The 19,884-nt window shown below is 45.2% G+C and overlaps 1 protein-coding gene across 1 annotated transcript; it reads right to left on the bottom strand.

The window, feature by feature from the left end:
• Positions 1-16,011: 16,011 nt before the first annotated feature.
• On the bottom strand, positions 16,012-19,655 carry LOC109748539 (probable polyamine transporter At3g13620). The gene is made up of 2 exons (XM_020307573.4): positions 18,673-19,655; positions 16,012-16,896 (listed from the first exon to the last, which is right to left on the bottom strand). The coding sequence occupies exons 1-2, from the start codon at positions 19,598-19,600 to the stop codon at positions 16,328-16,330; spliced, it is 1,497 nt and encodes a 498-aa protein (XP_020163162.1). The 5' UTR covers positions 19,601-19,655; the 3' UTR covers positions 16,012-16,327.
• Positions 19,656-19,884: the final 229 nt, after the last annotated feature.

Here is a 19,884-nt window from a genome sequence, read left to right as displayed (position 1 = left end):
ACACCAGCCACGGAGCCGGAACCACAATTTGAGCCTCCACGACAATCTAACTATCAGTGGGATCCGGAGATGATTTCTAACCAGTGGCAATCAGGGCCTTCTTCATCTCAGTACGACCCCGGCTACAACTATGGGTATCCGCCAGGCCATCCGTGGCATAAACCAACTTAGGCCAAAAGCCTAAGCTTGGGGGAGTACGTATTTCCCACCGACATTACATTCATGTTCACACGCACTCATTGCTAGATGTCGGTGCTCATACTCTTTCATTGTATCTCCATGCTAGTTTATTTGCTTTTTCTTGCTTTCTTCTTGTGTGTTTGATAAACCTTAAGAAAAACCAAAAAAATTAGTAGTAGCTTTAAGCTAGTTTACTTTTCTTGCTGTAGTAGTAATAATTAAAAAGAAAACCCAAAAAGATTTCCCGTTCTTCTTTTGCTTGTTGGGAGCTTTCCCGTGTAAATAGTTTTATTTCTTTTCTTTTCTTTGGGGGTCGATAGGAGAAGACCATAATGAAATTGTTGAAGTGGCTCTTATATGCATTATTGTTGATTTAACCAAGAGCCCATATTGCCTTGTCTTCTCCTGTTTATTGAATGCTCGCAGATTCCAGCTTAGTCCAACGCACGTGCACTCTTATTATTATTCACATCGTTCGGTCGTGCAAGTGAAAGGCAGTTATGACGATATATGATGGACTGACTGAGATGTGAAAAGATGGTATGAACTCGACCTCTCTTGTTTTTGTAAATATGATTAGTTCATCGTTCCTGATTCAGCCTATTATGAATAAACATGTTTGCAATGACAATTAGAGATCATAGCTGCTTATGCCATGCTTGATTAGCTATGAGTTATAATGGTTTACCTTGCGTGCCAACATGCTATTAAAATGGTTGTGATGTGGTTTAGTGGGGTGGTATCCTCCTTTGAATGAATTAAGTGACTCGACTTGGCGCATGTTCACGCATGTAGTTGAAACAAATCAACATAGCCTTCACGATATTTATGTTCATGGTGGATTATATCCTACTCATGCTTGTACTCAATGTACATTAATTTTAATGCATGTTCATGACTGTTGTCACTCTCTAGTTGGTCGCTTCCCAGTCTTTTGCTAGCCTTCACTTGTACTAAGCGGGAATACTGCTTGTGCATCCAATCCCTTAAACCCTAAAGTTATTCCATATGAGTCCACCATACCTTCCTATATGCGGTATCTACCTGCCGTTCCAAGTAAACTTGTATGTGCCAAACTCCAAACCTTCAAATGAAATTCTATTTTGTATGCTCGAATAGCTCATGTATCAACTAGGGCTGTCCGTATATTCCATTCTAGGCGGGTTATTCTCAAGAGGAGTGGACTCTGCTCCTCATTCACGAGAAAATGGCTGGTCTTTGGGATGCCCAGTCCCATGCTTTATGCAAACTAAATCAAAATAATTGCAAACAAAACTCCCCCTGGGACTGTTGCTAGTTGGAGGCACTCATTGTTTCGAGCAAGCCATGGATTGATGCTTGTTGGTGGAGGGGGAGTATAAACTTTACCATTCTGTTTGGGAACCGCCTATAATGTGTGTAGCATGGAAGATATCGCCATCTCTCGGTTGTTATGTTGACAATGAAAGTATGCCGCTGAAAATATTATTTATCTCTATTTCAAAACCGAGCTCTGGCACCTCTACAAATCCCTGCTTCCCTCTGCGAAGGGCCTATCTATTTACTTTTATGTTGAGTCATCACCCTCTTACTAAAAAGCACTAGCTGGAGAGCGCAACAGTCATTGGCATCCATTACTATTAATTTATATTGGGTATGACTATGACTGGATCTCTTTTACCATGAATTACAATGTCTAGTCAGTCCTTGATCTTTAAAGGTGCTCTGCATTTATGTTTTGCGGTCTCAGAAAGGGCTAGCGAGATACCATCCTATTATATCATATCATGATTGTTTTGAGAAAGTGTTGTCATCCGAGATTTATTATTATCGCTCGCTAGTTGATTATGTCATTGATATGAGTAAACATGAGACCTAATGGTTATTGCAAATGTGGTTAGTCATGATCTCTGCTGAAAACTTGAATGCTGGCTTTACATATTTACAACAACAAGAGAAAACAGAGTTTGTAAAAGTTTTTCTTTATCACTTTCAGTTTCTCAACTGAATTGCTTGAGGACAAGCAAAGGTTTAAGCTTGGGGGAGTTGATACGTCTCCGTCGTATCTACTTTTCCAAACACTTTTGCCCTTGTTTTGGACTCTAACTTGCATGATTTGAATGGAACTAACCCGGACTGACGATGTTTTCAGCAGACTTTCCATGGTGTTATTTATGTGCGGAAACAAAAGTTCTCGGAATGACCTGAAACTCCACGGAACATCTTTTTGGAGAATACTAAAAATACTGGAAGAAAAATCCACGTCAGGGGGGGCACACCCTGTCCACGAGGGTGGGGGCGCGCCCCCTACCTCGTGGGCCCCCCGACGCTCCACCGACCTCAACTCCAACTCCATATATTCACTTTCGGGGAGAAAAAAATCAGAGAGAAGGATTCATCGCGTTTTACGATACGGAGCCGCCGCCAAGCCCTAAAACCTCTCGGGAGGGCTGATCTGGAGTCCGTTCGGGGCTCCGGAGAGGGGGATTCGTCGCCGTCGTCATCATCAACCATCCTCCATCACCAATTTCATGACGCTCACCGCCGTGCGTGAGTAATTCCATCGTAGGCTTGCTGGACGGTGATGGGTTGGATGAGATCTATGATGTAATCGAGTTAGTTTTGTTAGGGTTTGATCCCTAGTATCCACTATGTTCTGAGATCTGAACTTATTATGTTTTTATGAATATATGTGAGTTCTTGATCCTATCTTGCAAGTCTATAGTCACCTACTATGTGTTATGATCCGGCAACCCCGAAGTGACAATAATCGGGACCACTCCCGGTGATGACCGTAGTTTGAGGAGTTCATGTATTCACTATGTGTTAATGCTTTGTTCCGGTACTCTCTTAAAAGGAGGCCTTAATATCCCTTAGTTTCCATTAGGACCCCGCTGCCATGGGAGGGTAGGACAAAAGATGTCATGCAAGTTCTTTTCCATAAGCACGTATGACTATATTGGGAATACATGCCTACATTACATTGATGAATTGGAGCTAGTTCTGTGTCACCCTATGTTATGACTGTTACATGATGAACCGCATCCGGCATAATTCTCCATCACCGATCCAACGCCTACAAGCTTTTCACATATTGTTCTTCGCTTATTAACTTTTCTGTTGCTACTGTTACAATCACTACAAAACACCAAAAATATTACTTTGCTATTGTTACCGTTACTTCCATATTACTTTGCTACTAAATACTTTGCTGCAGATACTAAGTTATCCAGGTGTGGTTGGATTGACAACTCAACTGCTAATACTTGAGAATATTCTTTGGCTCCCCTTGTGTCGAATCAATAAATTTGGGTTGAATACTCTACCCTCGAAAACTATTGCGATCCCCTATACTTGTGGGTTATCATTGGAGGGCGCGCCCACCCCCTTGGGGTGCGCCCCTGTGCCTCGTGGACTTCCCGTGGGGCCCCCTGACTTGTTCTCGACGCCAACCTCTCCTATAAATGCCCAAACCTCTAGAAAATAATCTAGATCAGAAGTTCCGCCACCCCAAGCCTCTGTAGCCACGAGAAATCAATCTAGGCCCTCTCTGGCACCTTGCCGGAGGGGGCCATCATCACCGGAGGCCATGGAGGAGGATCCCGGAGGGGCCATCATCGCCATGAAGGCCAAGGAACAGAGGGAGAACCTCTCCCCATCTAGAGGGGAGGCCATGGAGGAGGAAGCACAAGGGGGACAACCTCTCCTCCTCTCTCTCGGTGGCGCTGGAGTGCCATAGGGAGGGGAATCATCGCCGCGGTGATCGTCTTCATCAACATCACCATCATCATCACCATCCTCATCTCTTTTACGCGGTCTACTCTCCCGCACCCCGTTGTAATCCCTACTTGAACATTGTGCTTTATGCCACATATTATGATCCAATGATGTGTTGCCATCCTATGATGTTTTGAGTAGATATCCTTTGTCTTTGGGTTGATTGATGATCTAGATTGGTATGAGTTGTATGTTTTATTTTGGTGATGTCCTATTGTGCCCTTCGTGTCGCGCAAGCGTGAGGGATTCCTGCTGTAGGGTGTTGCAATATGTTCATGATTCGCTTAGAGTGGGTTGCTTGAGTGACAGAAGCATAAACCCGAGTAAGGGGGTTGTTGCGTATGGGATAAAGGGGACTTGATGCTTTAATGCTATGGTTGGGTTTTACCTTAATGATCTTTAGTAGTTGCGGATGCTTGCTAGAGTTCCAATCATAAGTGCATATGATCCAAGAAGAGAAAGTATGTTAGCTTATGCCTCTCCCTCATATGAAATTGCAATAGTGATTGCCGGTCTTGTTAACAATTGCCTAGGATAATTCCGCACACCGACCCATCATTATTACACACTTGCTATTTATAATATTTAGTAATATATTCTAACTTTATGATAACAGCACCTACTTTTATGTTTTAGCTCTCCGATATCATGCAAAGTTATCCTCTTCATACCCACAACGTAGTTTTATTTCTCGTTTCTAGTCGGAAGCAAACGTTCGGTGTACGTAGAGTCGTATCAGTGGCAGATAGGACTTGAGAGAATATTGATTCCACCTTTAGCTCCTTGTGGGTTCGACACTCCATACTTATCACTTCCACCATTGGGAATTGCTATGATGATTCCCTGCACTTGGGGATTATCATACCCCCTTGCCAAACTCATGGCCAGGTACACAATAGGTCTGGTATACAGCATATCATACTCTATAGAACCTATGGCTGAGGCATAGGGAATGACTTTCATTCTCTTTCTATTTTCTGCCGTGGTCGGATTTTGAGTCTTACTCAACTTCATACCTCGCAACACAGGCAAGAACTCCTTCTTTGACTATTCCATTTTGAACTACTTCAAAATCTTGTCAAGGTATTTATTCATTGAAAAAATTTATCAAGCGTCTTGATCTATCTCTATAGATCTTGATGCCCAATATGTAAGCAACTTCACCGAGGTTTTTCATTGAAAACTTCTTATTCAATTATCCTTTTATGCTTTCCAGAAAATTCTACATCATTTCCGATCAACAATATGTGATACGTCTCCAACGTATCTATAATTTTTTATTGTTCCATGCTATTATATTATCAATCTTGGAAGTTTTATAATCATTTTATAACCATTTTATATCATTTTTTGGTACTAACCTATTGACATAGTGCCAAGTGCCAGTTGCTGTTTTCTACATGTTTTTTACATCGCAGGAAATCAATACCAATCATTGTCCAAATGCAATGAAACTTTACGGAGATTTTTTATTGACTAGAAGACACCTAATGGGCCCTGGCTGCGCCTGGGGGATGCTCCGAGGAGAGCACAACCCACCAGGGCGTGCAAGGAGGCCCAGGCGCGCCCTGGTGGGTTGTGCCCACCTCGGGTGTCCCCCCGGACCGCCTCTTTTCTCTATAAATACCCCAATATTCCAGAAACCCTAAAGGCATCGACAAAAATCAATTCCAGCCGCCGCGGAGTCAAGAACCACCAGATCCAATCTAGACACCATCTCGAATGGGGTTCACCACCTCCATTGGTGCCTCTCCGATGATGCGTGAGTAGTTCTTTGTAGACCTTCGGGTCCGTAGTTATTAGCTAGATGGCTTCCTCTCTCTCGCTGAATTCAATACAATGGTCTCTTGGAGATCCATATGATGTAACTCTTTTTGCGGTGTGTTTGTTGGGATCGGATGAACTTTGAGTTTATGATCAGATCTATCTTTTTATATTCATGAAAGTATTTGAGTTTCTTTGATCTCTTTTATGCATGATTACTTATAGCCTTGTATTTCTTCTCCGATATTTGGGTTTTGTTTGGCCAACTTGATCTATTTATCTTGCAATGGGAAGAGGTGCTTTGTAGTGGGTTCGATCTTACGGTGCTTGATCCCAGTGACAGAAGGGGGACCGACACGTATGTCTCGACCATTTCGAGACTCCTCGTCATGTCCGTGATCACATCCGGGACTCCGAACAACCTTCGGTACATCAAAACATATAAACTCATAATATAACTGTCATCGAAACTTTAAGCGTGCGGACCCTACGGGTTCGAGAACTATGTAGACATGACTGAGACACGTCTCCGGTCAATAACCAATAGCGGAACCTGGATGCTCATATTGGCTCCCACATATTCTACGAAGATCTTTATCGGTCAGACCGCATAACAACATACGTTGTTCCCTTTGTCATCGTTATGTTACTTGCCCGAGATTCGATCGTCGGTATCTCAATACCTAGTTCAATCTCGTTACCGGCAAGTCTCTTTGCTTGTTCCATAATACATCATCCCGCAACAAACTCATTAGTTGCAATGCTTGCAAGGCTTAAGTGATGTGCATTACCGAGAGGGCCCAGAGATACCTCTCTGACAATCGGAGTGACAAATCCTAATCTCGAAATACGCCAACCCAACAACTACCTTCGGAGACACCTGTAGAGCACCTTTATAATCACCCAGTTACGTTGTGACGTTTGGTAGCACACAAAGTGTTCCTCCGGTAAACGGGAGTTGCATAATCTCATAGTCATAGGAACATGTATAAGTCATGAAGAAAGCAATAGCAACATAGTAAACGATCGAGTGCTAAGCTAACAGAATGGGTCAAGTCAATCACATCATTCTCCTAATGATGTGATCCCGTTAATCAAATGACAACTCATCTCTATGGCTAGGAAACATAACCATCTCTGATCACCGAGCTAGTCAAGTAGAGGCATACTAGTGACACTCTGTTTGTCTATGTATTCACACATGCATTATGTTTCCGGTTAATACAATTCTAGCATGAATAATAAACATTTATCATGATATAAGGAAATAAATAATAACTTTATTATTGCCTCTAGGGCATATTTCCTTTAGAATATGTAGGAGCCAATATGAGCATCCAGGTTCCGCTATTGGTTATTGACCGGAGATGTTTCTTGGTTAATACTTGCCGGTAACGATATTGAACTAGGTATGATGATACCGACGATCAAATCTCGGGCAAGTAACATACCAATGACAAAGGGAACAACGTATGTTGTTATGCGGTTTGACCGACAAAGATCTTTGTAGAATATGTAAGAACCAATATGAGCATCCAGGTTCCGCTATTGGTTATTGACCGGAGATGAGTCTCGGTCATGTCTACATAGTTCTCGAACCCGTAGGGTCCGCACGCTTAACGTTCGATGACAATTTGCATTATGAGTTATGTATTTTGATGACCGAAGTTTGTTCGGAGTCCTGGAGGAGATCATGGATGTGATGAGGAGTCTCGAAATGGTCGAGACATAAATATTGATATATTGGACCATGTTATTCGGACATCGGAAATGTTCCGGATAGTTTCAGATAAAAAGGAGTGCCAGAGGGGTTACCGGAACCCCCCGGGGAGTTCATTAGCCTTAGTGGGCCTTAGAGGGAAGGAGACGCAGCAGCCAGGAGGTGCCCCCGCAAGCCCAGTCCGAATTGGACAAGGGGTTGGGGGCGCGGCCCCCCTCTCCCTTCCTCCCCCCTTCTCCTTTAGGTGGAAACCTACTAGGACTTGGAGTCCTAGTAGGATTCCCCTTCTCCCGGCGCGCCTAGCTTGGCCAGCCGGCCTCCCCCTCCCTCCTTTATATACGGGGGCAGGGGGCACCCTAGAACACACAAGTTTCTCTTAACCGTGTGCGGTGCCCCTCTCCACAGTTACACGCCTCGATCATATCGCCGTAGTGCTTAGGCGAAGCACTGCGCCGGTAACATCATCATCACCATCACCACGCCATCGTGCTGACGGAACTCACCCTCGCCCTCAACTGGATCAACAGCACGCGGGACGTCATCGAGCCGAACGTGTGCTGAATGCGGAGGTGCCATACGTTCGGTACTTAGATCAGTTGGATCGCGAAGAAGTTCAACGACAACAACCGCGTTACTAAACGCTTCCGCTTTCGGTCTACGAGGGTACGTGGACACACTCTCCCCTCTCGTTGCTATGCATCTCCTAGATAGATCTTGCGTGATCGTAGGAATATTTTTGAAATTACTACGTTCCCCAATAGTGGTATCAGAGCCAGGTCTATGTGTAGATGTTATATGCACGAGTAGAACACAAAGAGTTGTGGGCGATAATAGTCATACTGCTTACCAACAACGTCTTACTTTGATTCGGCGGTATTGTTCGATGAAGCGTCCCGGACCGACATTACATGACCGTGTTCATGAGACTGGTTCTACCGACGTGCTTCGCACACAGGTGGCTAGCGGGTGTATGTTTCTCCAACTTTAGTTGAATCGAGTTTGACTATGCCCGGTCCTTGTTGAAGATTAAAATAGCACACTTGAAGAAAAATCGTTTTGGTTTTGATGCGTAGGTAAGAGCGATTCTTGCTAGAAGCCCGTAGCAGCCACGAAAACTTGCAACAACAAAGTAGAGGACGTCTAACTTGTTTTTGCAGGGCTTGATGTGATGTGATATGGTCAAGACATGATGTGATATAAATTGTTGTATGAGATGATCATGTTTTGTAATAGAGTTATCGGCAACTGGCAGGAGCCATATGGTTGTTGCTTTATTGTATGCAATGCAATCGCCATCTAATTGTTTTACTTTATCACTAAGCGGTAGCGATAGTCGTAGAAGCAATAGTTGGCGAGACGACAACGATGCTACGATGGAGATCAAGGTGTCGCGCTGGTGACGATGGAGATCATGACGATGCTTCGGTGATGAAGATCATGAGCACAAGATGATGATGACCATATCATGTCACATATTTTGATTGCATGTGATGTTTATCTTTTATGCATCTTATTTTGCTTAGTATGGCGGTAGCATTATAAGATGATCCGTTACTAAATTTCAAGGTATAAGTGTTCTCCCTGAGTATGCACTGTTGTTACAGTTCTTCATGCCGAGACACCACGTGATGATCGGGTGTGATAAGCTCTACATTCACATACAACGGGTGCAAGCCAGTTTTGCGCACGCAGAATACTCGGGTTAAACTTGATGAGCCTAGCATATGCAGATATGGCCTTAGAACAAGGAGACCGAAAGGTCAAACATGAATCATATAGTAGATATGATCAACATAGTGATGTTCACCATTGAAAGCTACTCCATCTCACGTGATGATCAGACATGGTTTAGTTGATTTGGATCACGTGATCATTTAGATGACTAGAGGGATGTCTATCTAAGTGGGAGTTCTTAAGTAATATGATTAATTGAACTTTAATTTATCATGAACTTAGTCCGGATAGTTATTTTGCATGTCTATGTTATTGTAGATCAATGGCCCGTGCTACCGTTCCTTTGAATTTTAATGCGTTCCTAGAGAAAGCTAAGTTGAAAGATGATGGCAGCAACTACACGGAATGGGTCCGTAACTTGAGGATTATCCTCATTGTTGCACAGAAGAATTACGTCTTGGAAGCACCGCTAGGTGCTAGGCCTGCTGCACACGCTACTGATGACGTTAAGAACGTCTGGCAGAGCAAAGCTGATGACTACTCGATAGTTTAGTGTGCCATGCTTTGACGGCTTAGAATCGTGACTTCAAAGACGTTTTGAACGTCATGGAGCATATGAGATGTTCCAAGAATTTAAGTTGATACTTCAAGCAAATGCCCGAGTTGAGAGATATGAAGTCTCCAACAAGTTCTATAGTTGCAAAATGGAGGAGAATAGTTCTGTCAGTGAACACATACTCAGAATGTCTGGGTACCATAACCACTTGACTCAGCTGGGAGTTGATGTTCCTGATGATAGTGTCATTGACAGAGTTCTTCAATCACTGCCACCAAGCTATAAAGGCTTCGTGATGAACTATAATATGCAAGGGATGAACAAGACAATTCCCGAGCTCTTCGCAATGCTAAAGGCTGCGGAGGTAGAAATCAAAAAGGAGCATCAAGTGTTGATGGTCAACAAGACCACTAGTCTCAAGAAAAGGGCAAAGGGAAGAAGGGGAACTTCAAGAAGAACAGCAAGAAAGTTGTTGCTTCTATTGCAAAGGGACTGGTCACTGGAAGCGGAACTGCCCCAAGTATTTGGCGGATAAGAAGGATGGAAAAGTGAAAGGTATATTTGATATACATGTTATTGATGTGTACCTTACTAATGCTCGTAGTAGCGCCTGCGTATTTGATACTGGTTCTGTTGCTCATATTTGCAAATCGAAACAGGGGCTATGGATTAAACGAAGATTGGCTAAGGACGAGGTGACGATGCGCGTGGGAAATGGTTCCAAGGTCGATGTGATCGCCATCGGCACTCTACCTCTACATCTACCTTCGGGATTAGTTTTAGACTTAAATAATTGTTATTTGGTGCCAGCATTGAGCATGAACATTATATCTGGATCTTGTTTGATGCGAGACGGTTATTCATTTAAATCAGAGAATAATGGTTGTTCTATTTATATGAGTAATATCTTTTATGGTCAGGCACCCTTGCTTAGTGGTCTATTTTTGTTGAATCTCGATCGTGATGATACACATGTTCATAACATTGAAGCCAAAAGATGCAAAGTTGATAATGATAGTGCAACTTATTTGTGGCACTGCCGTTTAGGTCATATCAGTATAAAGCACATGAAGAAACTCCATGCTGATGGGCTTTTGGAATCACTTGATTATGAATCACTTGGTGCTTGCGAACCGTGCCTCATGGGCAAGATGACTAAAACACCGTTCTCCGGAACAATGGAACGAGCTACTAACTTATTGGAAATAGTACACACCGATGTATGTGGTCCAATGAGTGTTGAGGCTCGTGGCGGGTATCGTTATTTTCTTACCTTCACAGATGATTTGAGCAGATATGGTTATATCTACTTAATGAAGCATAAGTCTGGAACATTTGAAAAGTTCAAAGAATTTCAGAGTGAAGTGGAAAATCATTGTAACAAGAAAATAAAGTTTCTACGATCTGATCGTGGAGTTGAATATTTGAGTTACGAGTTTGGTCTTCATTTGAAACAATGTGGAATAGTTTCACAACTTACGCCACCTGGAACACCACAGCGAAATGGTGTGTCCGAACATCGTAACCGTACATTATTAGATATGGTGCGATCTATGATGTCTCTTACTTATTTACCGCTATCGTTTTGGGGTTATGCTTTAGAGACAGCTGCATTCACTTTAAATAGGGCACCGTCAAAATCCGTTGAGACGACGCCTTATGAACTATGGTTTGACAAGAAACCAAAGTTGTCGTTTCTTAAAGTTTGGGGCTGCGATGCTTATGTGAAAAAGCTTCAACCTGATAAGCTCGAACCCAAATCGGAGAAGTGCGTCTTCATAGGATACCCAAAGGAAACTGTTGGGTACACCTTCTATCACAGATCCGAAGGCAAAATATTCGTTGCTAAGAATGGATCCTTTCTAGAGAAGGAGTTTCTCTCGAAAGAAGTGAGTGGGAGGAAAGTAGAACTTGATGAGGTAATTGTACCTTCTCCCAAATTGGAAAGTAGTTTATCACAGAAATCAGTTCCAGTGGTTCCTACACCAATTAGTGAGGAAGCTAATGATGATGATCATGAAACTTCGGATCAAGTTACTATAGAACCTCGTAGGTCTTCCAGAGTACGGTCCGCACCAGAGTGGTACGGTAATCCTGTTCTGGAAGTCATGTTACTAGACCATGGTGAACCTACGAACTATGAGGAAGCGATGATGAGCCCAGATTCCATGAAATGGCTTGAGGCCATGAAATCTGAGATGGGATCCATGTATGAGAACAAAGTGTGGACTTTGGTGGATTTGCCCGATGATCGGCAAGCCATAGAAAATAAATGGATCTTCAAGAAGAAGACCGACGCTGACGGGAATGTTACTGTCTACAAAGCTCGACTTGTTGCAAAAGGTTTTCGACAAGTTCAAGGAGTTGACTACGATGAGACTTTCTCACCCGCAATGATGCTTAAGTCTGTCCGAATCATATTAGCAATTGCCGCATTTTATGATTATGAAATTTGGCAAATGGATGTCAAAACTACATTCCTGAATGGATTTCTGGAAGAAGAGTTGTATATGATGCAACCAGAAGGTTTTGTCGATCCAAAGGGTGCTAACAAAGTGTGCAAGCTCCAGCGATCCATTCATGGACTGGTGCAAGCCTCGCGGAGTTGGAATAAACGTTTTGATAGTGTGATCAAAGCATATGGTTTTATACAGACTTTGGGAGCTCTGTAGCATTTCTAATATTATATGTGTATGACATATTGTTGATTGGAAATGATATAGAATTTCTGGATAGCATAAAAGGATACTTGAATAAGAGTTTTTCAATGAAAGACCTCGATGAAGCTGCTTACATATTGGGCATCAAGATCTATAGAGATAGATCAAGACCCTTAATTGGACTTTCACAAAGCACATACCTTGATAAAGTTTTGAAGAAGTTCAAAATGGATCAGTCAAAGAAAGGGTTCTTGCCTATGTTACAAGGTGTGAAATTGAGTCAGACTCAATGCCTGACCACTGCAGAAGATAGAGAGAAAATGAAAGTCATCCCCTATGCTTCAGCCATAGGTTCTATCATGTATGCAATGCCGTGTACCAGACCTGATGTGTGCCTTGCTATAAGTATAGCAGGGAGGTACCAAAGTAATCCCGGAGTGGAGCCCTAGACAGCGGTCAAGAACATCCTAAAATACCTGAAAAGGACTAAGGATATGTTTCTCGTTTATGGAGGTGACAAAGAGCTTGTCATAAACGGTTACGTCGATGCAAGCTTTGACACTGATCCGGATGACTCTAAGTCACAATCCGGATACGTATTTCTATTGAATGGTGGAGCTGTCAGTTGGTGCAGTTCTAAGCAAAGCGTCGTGGCGGGATCTACGTGTGAAGCGGAGTACATAGCTGCTTCGGAAGCAGCAAATGAAGGAGTCGGGATGAAGGAGTTCATATCCGATCTAGGTGTCATACCTAGTGCATCGGGTCCAATGAAAATCTTTTGTGACAATACTGGTGCAATTGCCTTGGCAAAGGAATCCAGATTTCACAAGAGAACCAAGCACATCAAGAGACGCTTGAATGCCACCCGTCATCAAGTGTCGGAAGGGGACATAGAGATTTGCAAGATACATACGGATCTGAATGTTGCAGACCCGTTGACTAAGCCTCTTCCATGAGCAAAACATGATCAGCACCAAGACTCCATGGGTGTTAGAATCATTACTTTGTAATCTAGATTATTGACTCTAGTGCAAGTGGGAGACTGAAGGAAATATGCCCTAGAGGCAATAATAAAGTTATTATTTATTTCCTTATTTCATGATAAATGTTTATCATTCATGCTAGAATTGTATTAACCGGAAACTTAGTACATGTGTGAATACATAGACAAAACATAAGTGTCCCTAGTATGCCTCTACTCGACTAGCTCGTTTATCAAACATGGTTATGTTTCCTAACCATAGACATGTGTTGTCATTTGATGAACGGGATCACATCATTAGGAGAATGATGTGATGGACAAGACCCATTCGTTAGCTTAGTATTATGATCGTTACAGTTTCATTGCTACTGCTTTCTTCATGACTTATACATGTTCCTCAGCTATGAGATTATGCAACTCCCGAATACCGGAGGAACACTTTTTGTGCTATCAAACGTCACAACGTAAATGGGTGATTATAAAGATGCTCTACAGGTGTCTCCGAAGGTATTTGTTGGGTTGGCATAGATCGAGATTAGGATTTGTCACTCCGTGTTTCGGAGAGTTATCTCTGGGCCCTCTCGGTAATGCTCATCACTATAAGCCTTGCAAGCAATGGGACTAATGAGTTAGTTGCGGGATGAAGTATTACGGAACGAGTAAAGAGACTTGCCGGTAACAAGATCGAACTAGGTATGATGATACCGATGATCGAATCTCGGGCAAGTAACATACCGATGACAAAGGGAACAACGTATGTTGTTATGCGGTTTGACCGATAAAGATCTTCGTAGAATATTTAGAAGCCAATATGAGCATCCAGGTTCCGCTATTGGTTATTGACCGGAGATGTGTCTCGGTCATGTCTACATAGTTGTCGAACCCGTAGGGTCTGCACGCTTAACGATCGATGACGATTTGTATTATGAGTTATGTATTTTGATGACCGAAGTTTGTTTGGAGTCCCGGATGAGATCATGGACGTGACGATGAGTCTTGAAATGGTCGAGACATAAAGATTGATATATTGGACCATGTTATTCGGACATCGGAAATGTTCCGGATAGTTTCAAATAAAAAAGGAGTGCCGGAGGGGTTACCGGACCCCCCCCGGGAGTTGATGGGCCTTAGTGGGCCTTAGTGGGAAGGAGAGGCAGCAGCCAGGAGGTGGCGCCCCCCCAAGCCCAGTCCGAATTGGACAAGGGGTTGGGGGCACGACCCCCCTCTCCCTTCCTTCCCTCTTCTCCTTTAGGTGGAAACCTACTAGGACTTGGAGTCCTAGTAGGATTCCCCTTCTCCCGGCGCGCCTAGCTTGGCCTGCCGGCCTCCCCCTCCATCCTTTATATACGGGGGCAGGGGGCACCCTAGAACACACAAGTTTCTCTTAACTGTGTGCGGTGCCCCCCTCCACAGTTACACACCTTGATCATATCGCCGTAGTGCTTGGGCGAAGCCCTGCGCCGGTAACATCATCATCACCGTTGCCACGCCGTCGTGCTGACGGAACTCACCCTCGTCCTCAACTGGAAAAAGAGCACGAGGGACGTCCTCGAGCTGAACGTGTGCTGAACGCGGAAGTGTCGTACGTTCGGTACTTGGATCGGTTGGATCGCGAAGAAGTTCGACTACGTCAACCGCGTTACTAAACGCTTCCGCTTTCGGTCTACGAGGGTACGTGGACACACTCTCCCCTCTCGTTGCTATGCATCTCCTAGATAGATCTTGCGTGATCGTAGGAATTTTTTTGAAATTACTGCGTTCCCCAACAGAACCAAGCCATAACCGCCAGTTCTGGGGCACACACCGGTCCAGCAAACTCTCAGTGGGCACCGCATGCGCACGCTGCAGAGGTCACTGCCACCTCTTCCACTGATCCATCTTCAGAGCAGGTACCGACGCATTGACCATGCCAGGCTTGCCATCAACACCACTACGGCGCCAGACAACGCCACCTCCCTACCCGCATCCATCATCACGCATTTGTCACCGAGAACCTGTAGCGCCACGCCGCCGAGACTCCACGTTGTCGATGTGTCACATGAAACGCCGCTCAACCACTGAAACCGCACACTGGTCCCTTGAGATAATGCACACCTCCAGAAATGATGCCCCAAGGGGGAACGACACCAGAGCGCCGTCGTCATCCAATCGACTGATCTGGTTTTCCCCCGGAGGTAGTGGATAGATGTTTGGAGCTTCTCCACGACGATGCCTTCAAGAAGGGACGACACAGAAGAGCATCGTCATCGCCGGCTTTGGTAACTGCCGAGAGTAAGGTTTTCACCCGGATCTGATCGACGAATCTCCGTTTAGGATCGTGTGCACGGGTGCCACCGATCGCTGCCGCAGCGCAGCAAGCAGGCCACGCGGCCAGATCAGATCTGACTGGAGGCGTGACCACGCATGCCGCTGAGCTGTCTACTAGGCCCTCCACACCGCCACCGCTGATTCAAGGTCAGATGGCCCGCTGCCAGGAAGCCCGACATGCCATGGAGACCTAGATCCGAGGCACGCGCTCCCGCTCGTCAAGATGCCCCACACCGCCCTGCGTTGCGAGAGGAAGGAGCTCCTCCGCCACCGCCGGCAGCCGCATGGGCTTAGCCTGGCGGCCTCCTCCAATGGTGGCGGAGGGGATGGAGAGCTGCCACAGAGGGCCTAGCGGCTGGGCTTGGGTGCCGCCCGATTCGCACGAGCGGGAGGGCGACGCTTATAGGTGTGATTTAAATTGCAACAACTTAATAGCTGAACTGAAAGTAGAAACATTGGTGTCTGACAGTTGTGATTCAGTTGGAATCTTGCTAGCAAATCATACGTGTTATACGGACAAAATGACAGAGGACAAACATATACATACTCAAGCAAATCCTTCTGTCCTTTCCTCCTTATTCTGTACCACCATGGATCGCTGTTTAGGATTTTCGAGACTTGAATTGTTGTGTTAGCTCCAAATCCACGTCACCCAGTTACATGAGAGAGACATGCCACTTCTGAACCAACTGATAGTTTCTCACTGCGACTGAAGCCAGCTCAAAAGTTCACACCGTGTCTTCAGCATCCTCCTGATGGACAGCAGCAACCACGTTGTTGAACCTGAGCAACTTCCTAGCCCTGCACTCCCTCATGATGCCATGCCAGCCGACACCGAGAGCCGTCAGCCCAGCCGCCACGGCGAACACCCTCCACCCAGCCACCGCGCACACATAGGCCAGAAAAGCCGACGGCACAGCGCACATGGCCACGAGCGCAGGCAGCGGCAGTGGCACGCGGTAGGGGCGCTTCAGCGCCGGGTGCTTGACACGGAGCCAGATGAAGGAGGCGAACTCGAGCAGCGTGCCCAAGCTATACAAGAAGTTGGCGGTGGCGACGACGTCGTCGAAGCCGAGGAAGGAGACGGCGATCGTGACGGCGGTCGACGCGGCGATGGCTACCCATGGGGTCCCGGTATAGGCAGCGCGGCGGGCGAAGACGGACGGGACGAGGCCGAGTTCCGCCATCCCGAGGAGCTGGAACGAGCCACTACTCATCTGGGCCTCGAACATGCCGATGGAGGAAATCACCGCACCGGCCCCCGTCCAGTACTTGAGCCATGGGCCCCCGATAATGCCTGTTAGACACGGAAAATTTACATTTTTCTTTTTGAAGAATAAAAGTACGATAATAAACACGTCGTATTGTGAGTCTTTTTTTTTGTTGCAGATACGTCATATTGTAAGTTGCACTAGTCGGATTCAGCCAACTTGATTATAGCACATCTCGAGGTGTTAAAATACTGTCTAGATAATATCAAGACGTCTGAGATTTTGGCATGTCTAAGTTGTTGTCATGAACCAGAAAAGAGTTTGTTGTTCGCTATTGTCTTACAGTACGACATATGCATGATAGGGCCATGACGGTTAAAAGTGTAACTTCACATTAATAAAAAGTGTAACTTGCACTTCTCTAAAATATTGCAACTAAGTAAAAATGTCTATATCCTAAAAAAAAGGGTAAAAATGTACATGGTGCACTTTTCACTAAATTAAAGTCGCACCTTTCATGGCGGAGTAAATGTAAGTAACTTGTATGATCTTGGTGGAGGCATTCTTTTGCCTTTCTTCTTTAATATATAATATGCACACTCGTGCATATTCGAGAAAAATAAAGTCGCACCTTTCAGAATCGACTTAGACTTTAGAAAATCCCAACCAATTTTGAGGCACAACTCTCCAAAGTGGAATTACGTATAAAATTCACTCCTTGCCTTCTTTGCACCCCCTCTTTGAAAGTCATGATTTAAAATAATAATAAAATAGTGTTTATCATGATTTAATATCTACACTTACAACATTTGGTGGAACAATATACTATGTGTCTCGAATGAAAAAAAGACGAACCTAGAATTTGACTATTGAATACTCCCTCCGTCCCGAATTATTTGTCTAGATATGGATGTATCTAGGCACGTATTAGTGTTAGATACATTCGTATATAGACAAATCTAAGACAAGTAATTTGGGATGGAGGTAATATAAGTTATCACGTACGCACAATTTGGGATGGAGGTAATATAAGTTATCCAGGTACGCACAATATAAGTGAACATTGATGAACTTTTTTTTCTTTCAGAATTCACATGTTTTTGAAGTAAGCAAAGAGAAGAAAATATGTTTTCTTTTTTGCAAAACCATCTGCACAAATCCAGAATGCTGAACATTACTTTGTATAATATATTATTGCATAAACCCGTTTAATATAAAATAGTATAATCACTAAAGTTAAGCTAGAGGCACATCATAAAAGTAGAGTTTCCCTGATTAGCAATTTCAAAAAGGAAAAAAACATGTTTCAGAAATGGGACGTTTACCCTTGCTTAAGCCCAACAATATCTTTTTTTTCAGCAACTAAGCCCAACAATATCAACGAAGAAAAATATATAAACTAACTACAGATTCAAAGGTCGTGATTTGAATTTTGAGAGATGTAATTTTATGTTCGAAGGTCGTGATTCGAACCAGGAGGCACACAATCTTGTAAAATTTTCAGTAGCACTCCCACAGGGTCGCCATTTGTGGCTGATATTCCCTCATGACTGTCTTTGTATCCCTTTAAATGTTGTTTCACATTAATAAAGTTTGGGATCCCTAAAAAAAAGGTACAGATTCAAAGGCACACTCAAAGAAAAAAAAAACTACAGATACAAAGCAATATGAGCGGCGGCGGTAACTGATGTTAACTGATATAAACAATCCAAGTAACTGACGTTAACTGAGATAAACAATCCATAGGGTAGATGATAACAACAAATGAAGGAAAGGAGAATGAGAACAAACAAAATGACCGAAACCTTTTGTCTCGCAGCAGTAAGAAGAAACTGATCCTACTAAGCGGCGTTTGTACGTACCTGCGGCGTCGGCCAAGTAGCCATTGACCCAGGCATCCGGCGGTGCATCCGTGGCGCCAGTGGCGGCCATAAGCGGCAGCAGGTAACTGACGGCGATCAGGACAACCGCCACCGCCAGCGCCCGCGGGAACGTCCGCTCCGGCCGCTCCACCTCGCCGGCCATGGTGCTCGCGCTGTCCCAGTAGTTGAGGTTCCAGAAGAGCGTGTTGAAGAAGAGCCTCCAGTCCTTCCTCCCATTCACCTGCGACGCCCACCGACGCGGCCGCACCTTGGGCACCGCCATCGCCGTCATCAGCACGAACGGGGCCAGCGACACTATCCCCAGCGCCACCGTGCCCCAGCCGACAATGCTCAGGCCAGCGTAGTTCACGAACGAGAGGAACAGCGTCATGCCGATCACCGTGCCCGTGCGCGTCCTGCCGGGCTCCGCGACCGCGGGGGCCACGCCGCCAAGGTAGTCGGCGACGAGGGCCGGGTAGGCGGCGATGTTGATGACGATGCTGAGGTACTTCCACGTACCGAGGAGGGAGCCCGCGAGCGGGCCGAAGGCGTGGTCGGCCCACCGGACGAAGCCGCCGTTGCCCGGGAACGCGGCGGCGAGCTCTGCGGTGACGAGCGACTCCGGGACGCCCCACGCGAAGGGGAAGACGAGGAAGCCGAGCAGCGTGAACAGCGGGCCCGCCGCGCGGACGGCCTTCTCGGAGCCGTACGGGCCGCCTGCCACCTCGAAGTAGATGAGGAAGACGAGCGGAATCAGAGTGATCTTGCGCCGCAGGTGGCCGGACGACGCCGGGGTCCGGCCGCCGCCTTGCTGCAGCTGCTGGTCATGTGGTGCGTGCTCTTGCGCGACGGCCCCATGCGGCTGTGGATGTTGTCCTTGTTCCTCACTCTGTGATGGTTGTCTGTCAGTTAGGATTTCTTGGTTCATGCTGAGCTTACTCGCCAGAGTGCGGAGGAGAACAAGCTTGCGTGCCGATCATTCGTGTGGCCGTTGTGCTATATGTATACAATTGAGGCGAACGAACGCGCCAGAAAGGGTATGCGGTCGTTTTGGTCAACTTGTCCAAATTGGGTAATTCCCAACGAGCATCACAAGCTGACGCCCGAATAGATTTACTTAATTTGCTGCGGGCTGCGAGCTTAGAGCTTAATTAGCTACCATCACCTTTTGTCCGATTGAGCTCTTTTAATTTGTTTGGTTGCTTTAGCTAA

Source organism: Aegilops tauschii, chromosome 5 (genome assembly GCF_002575655.3).
Source record: "Aegilops tauschii subsp. strangulata cultivar AL8/78 chromosome 5, Aet v6.0, whole genome shotgun sequence".
Classification (NCBI taxonomy): Eukaryota; Viridiplantae; Streptophyta; class Magnoliopsida; order Poales; family Poaceae; genus Aegilops; species Aegilops tauschii.
Note: the sequence above shows the minus strand (reverse complement) of the source record. Positions and strands in the feature narration are given on the sequence as shown.

What these genes read in the sequence shown, in the direction of transcription:
- LOC109748539 (XM_020307573.4), bottom strand. Translation starts at nt 19,600, where the DNA reads ATGAACCAAGAAATCCTAACTGACAGACAACCATCACAGAGTGAGGAA. An exon ending in CTACTTGGCCGACGCCGCAG is followed by an intron (nt 16,897 to 18,672) that starts GTACGTACAAAC and finishes CGTGTCTAACAG; the next exon opens with GCATTATCGGGGGCCCATGG.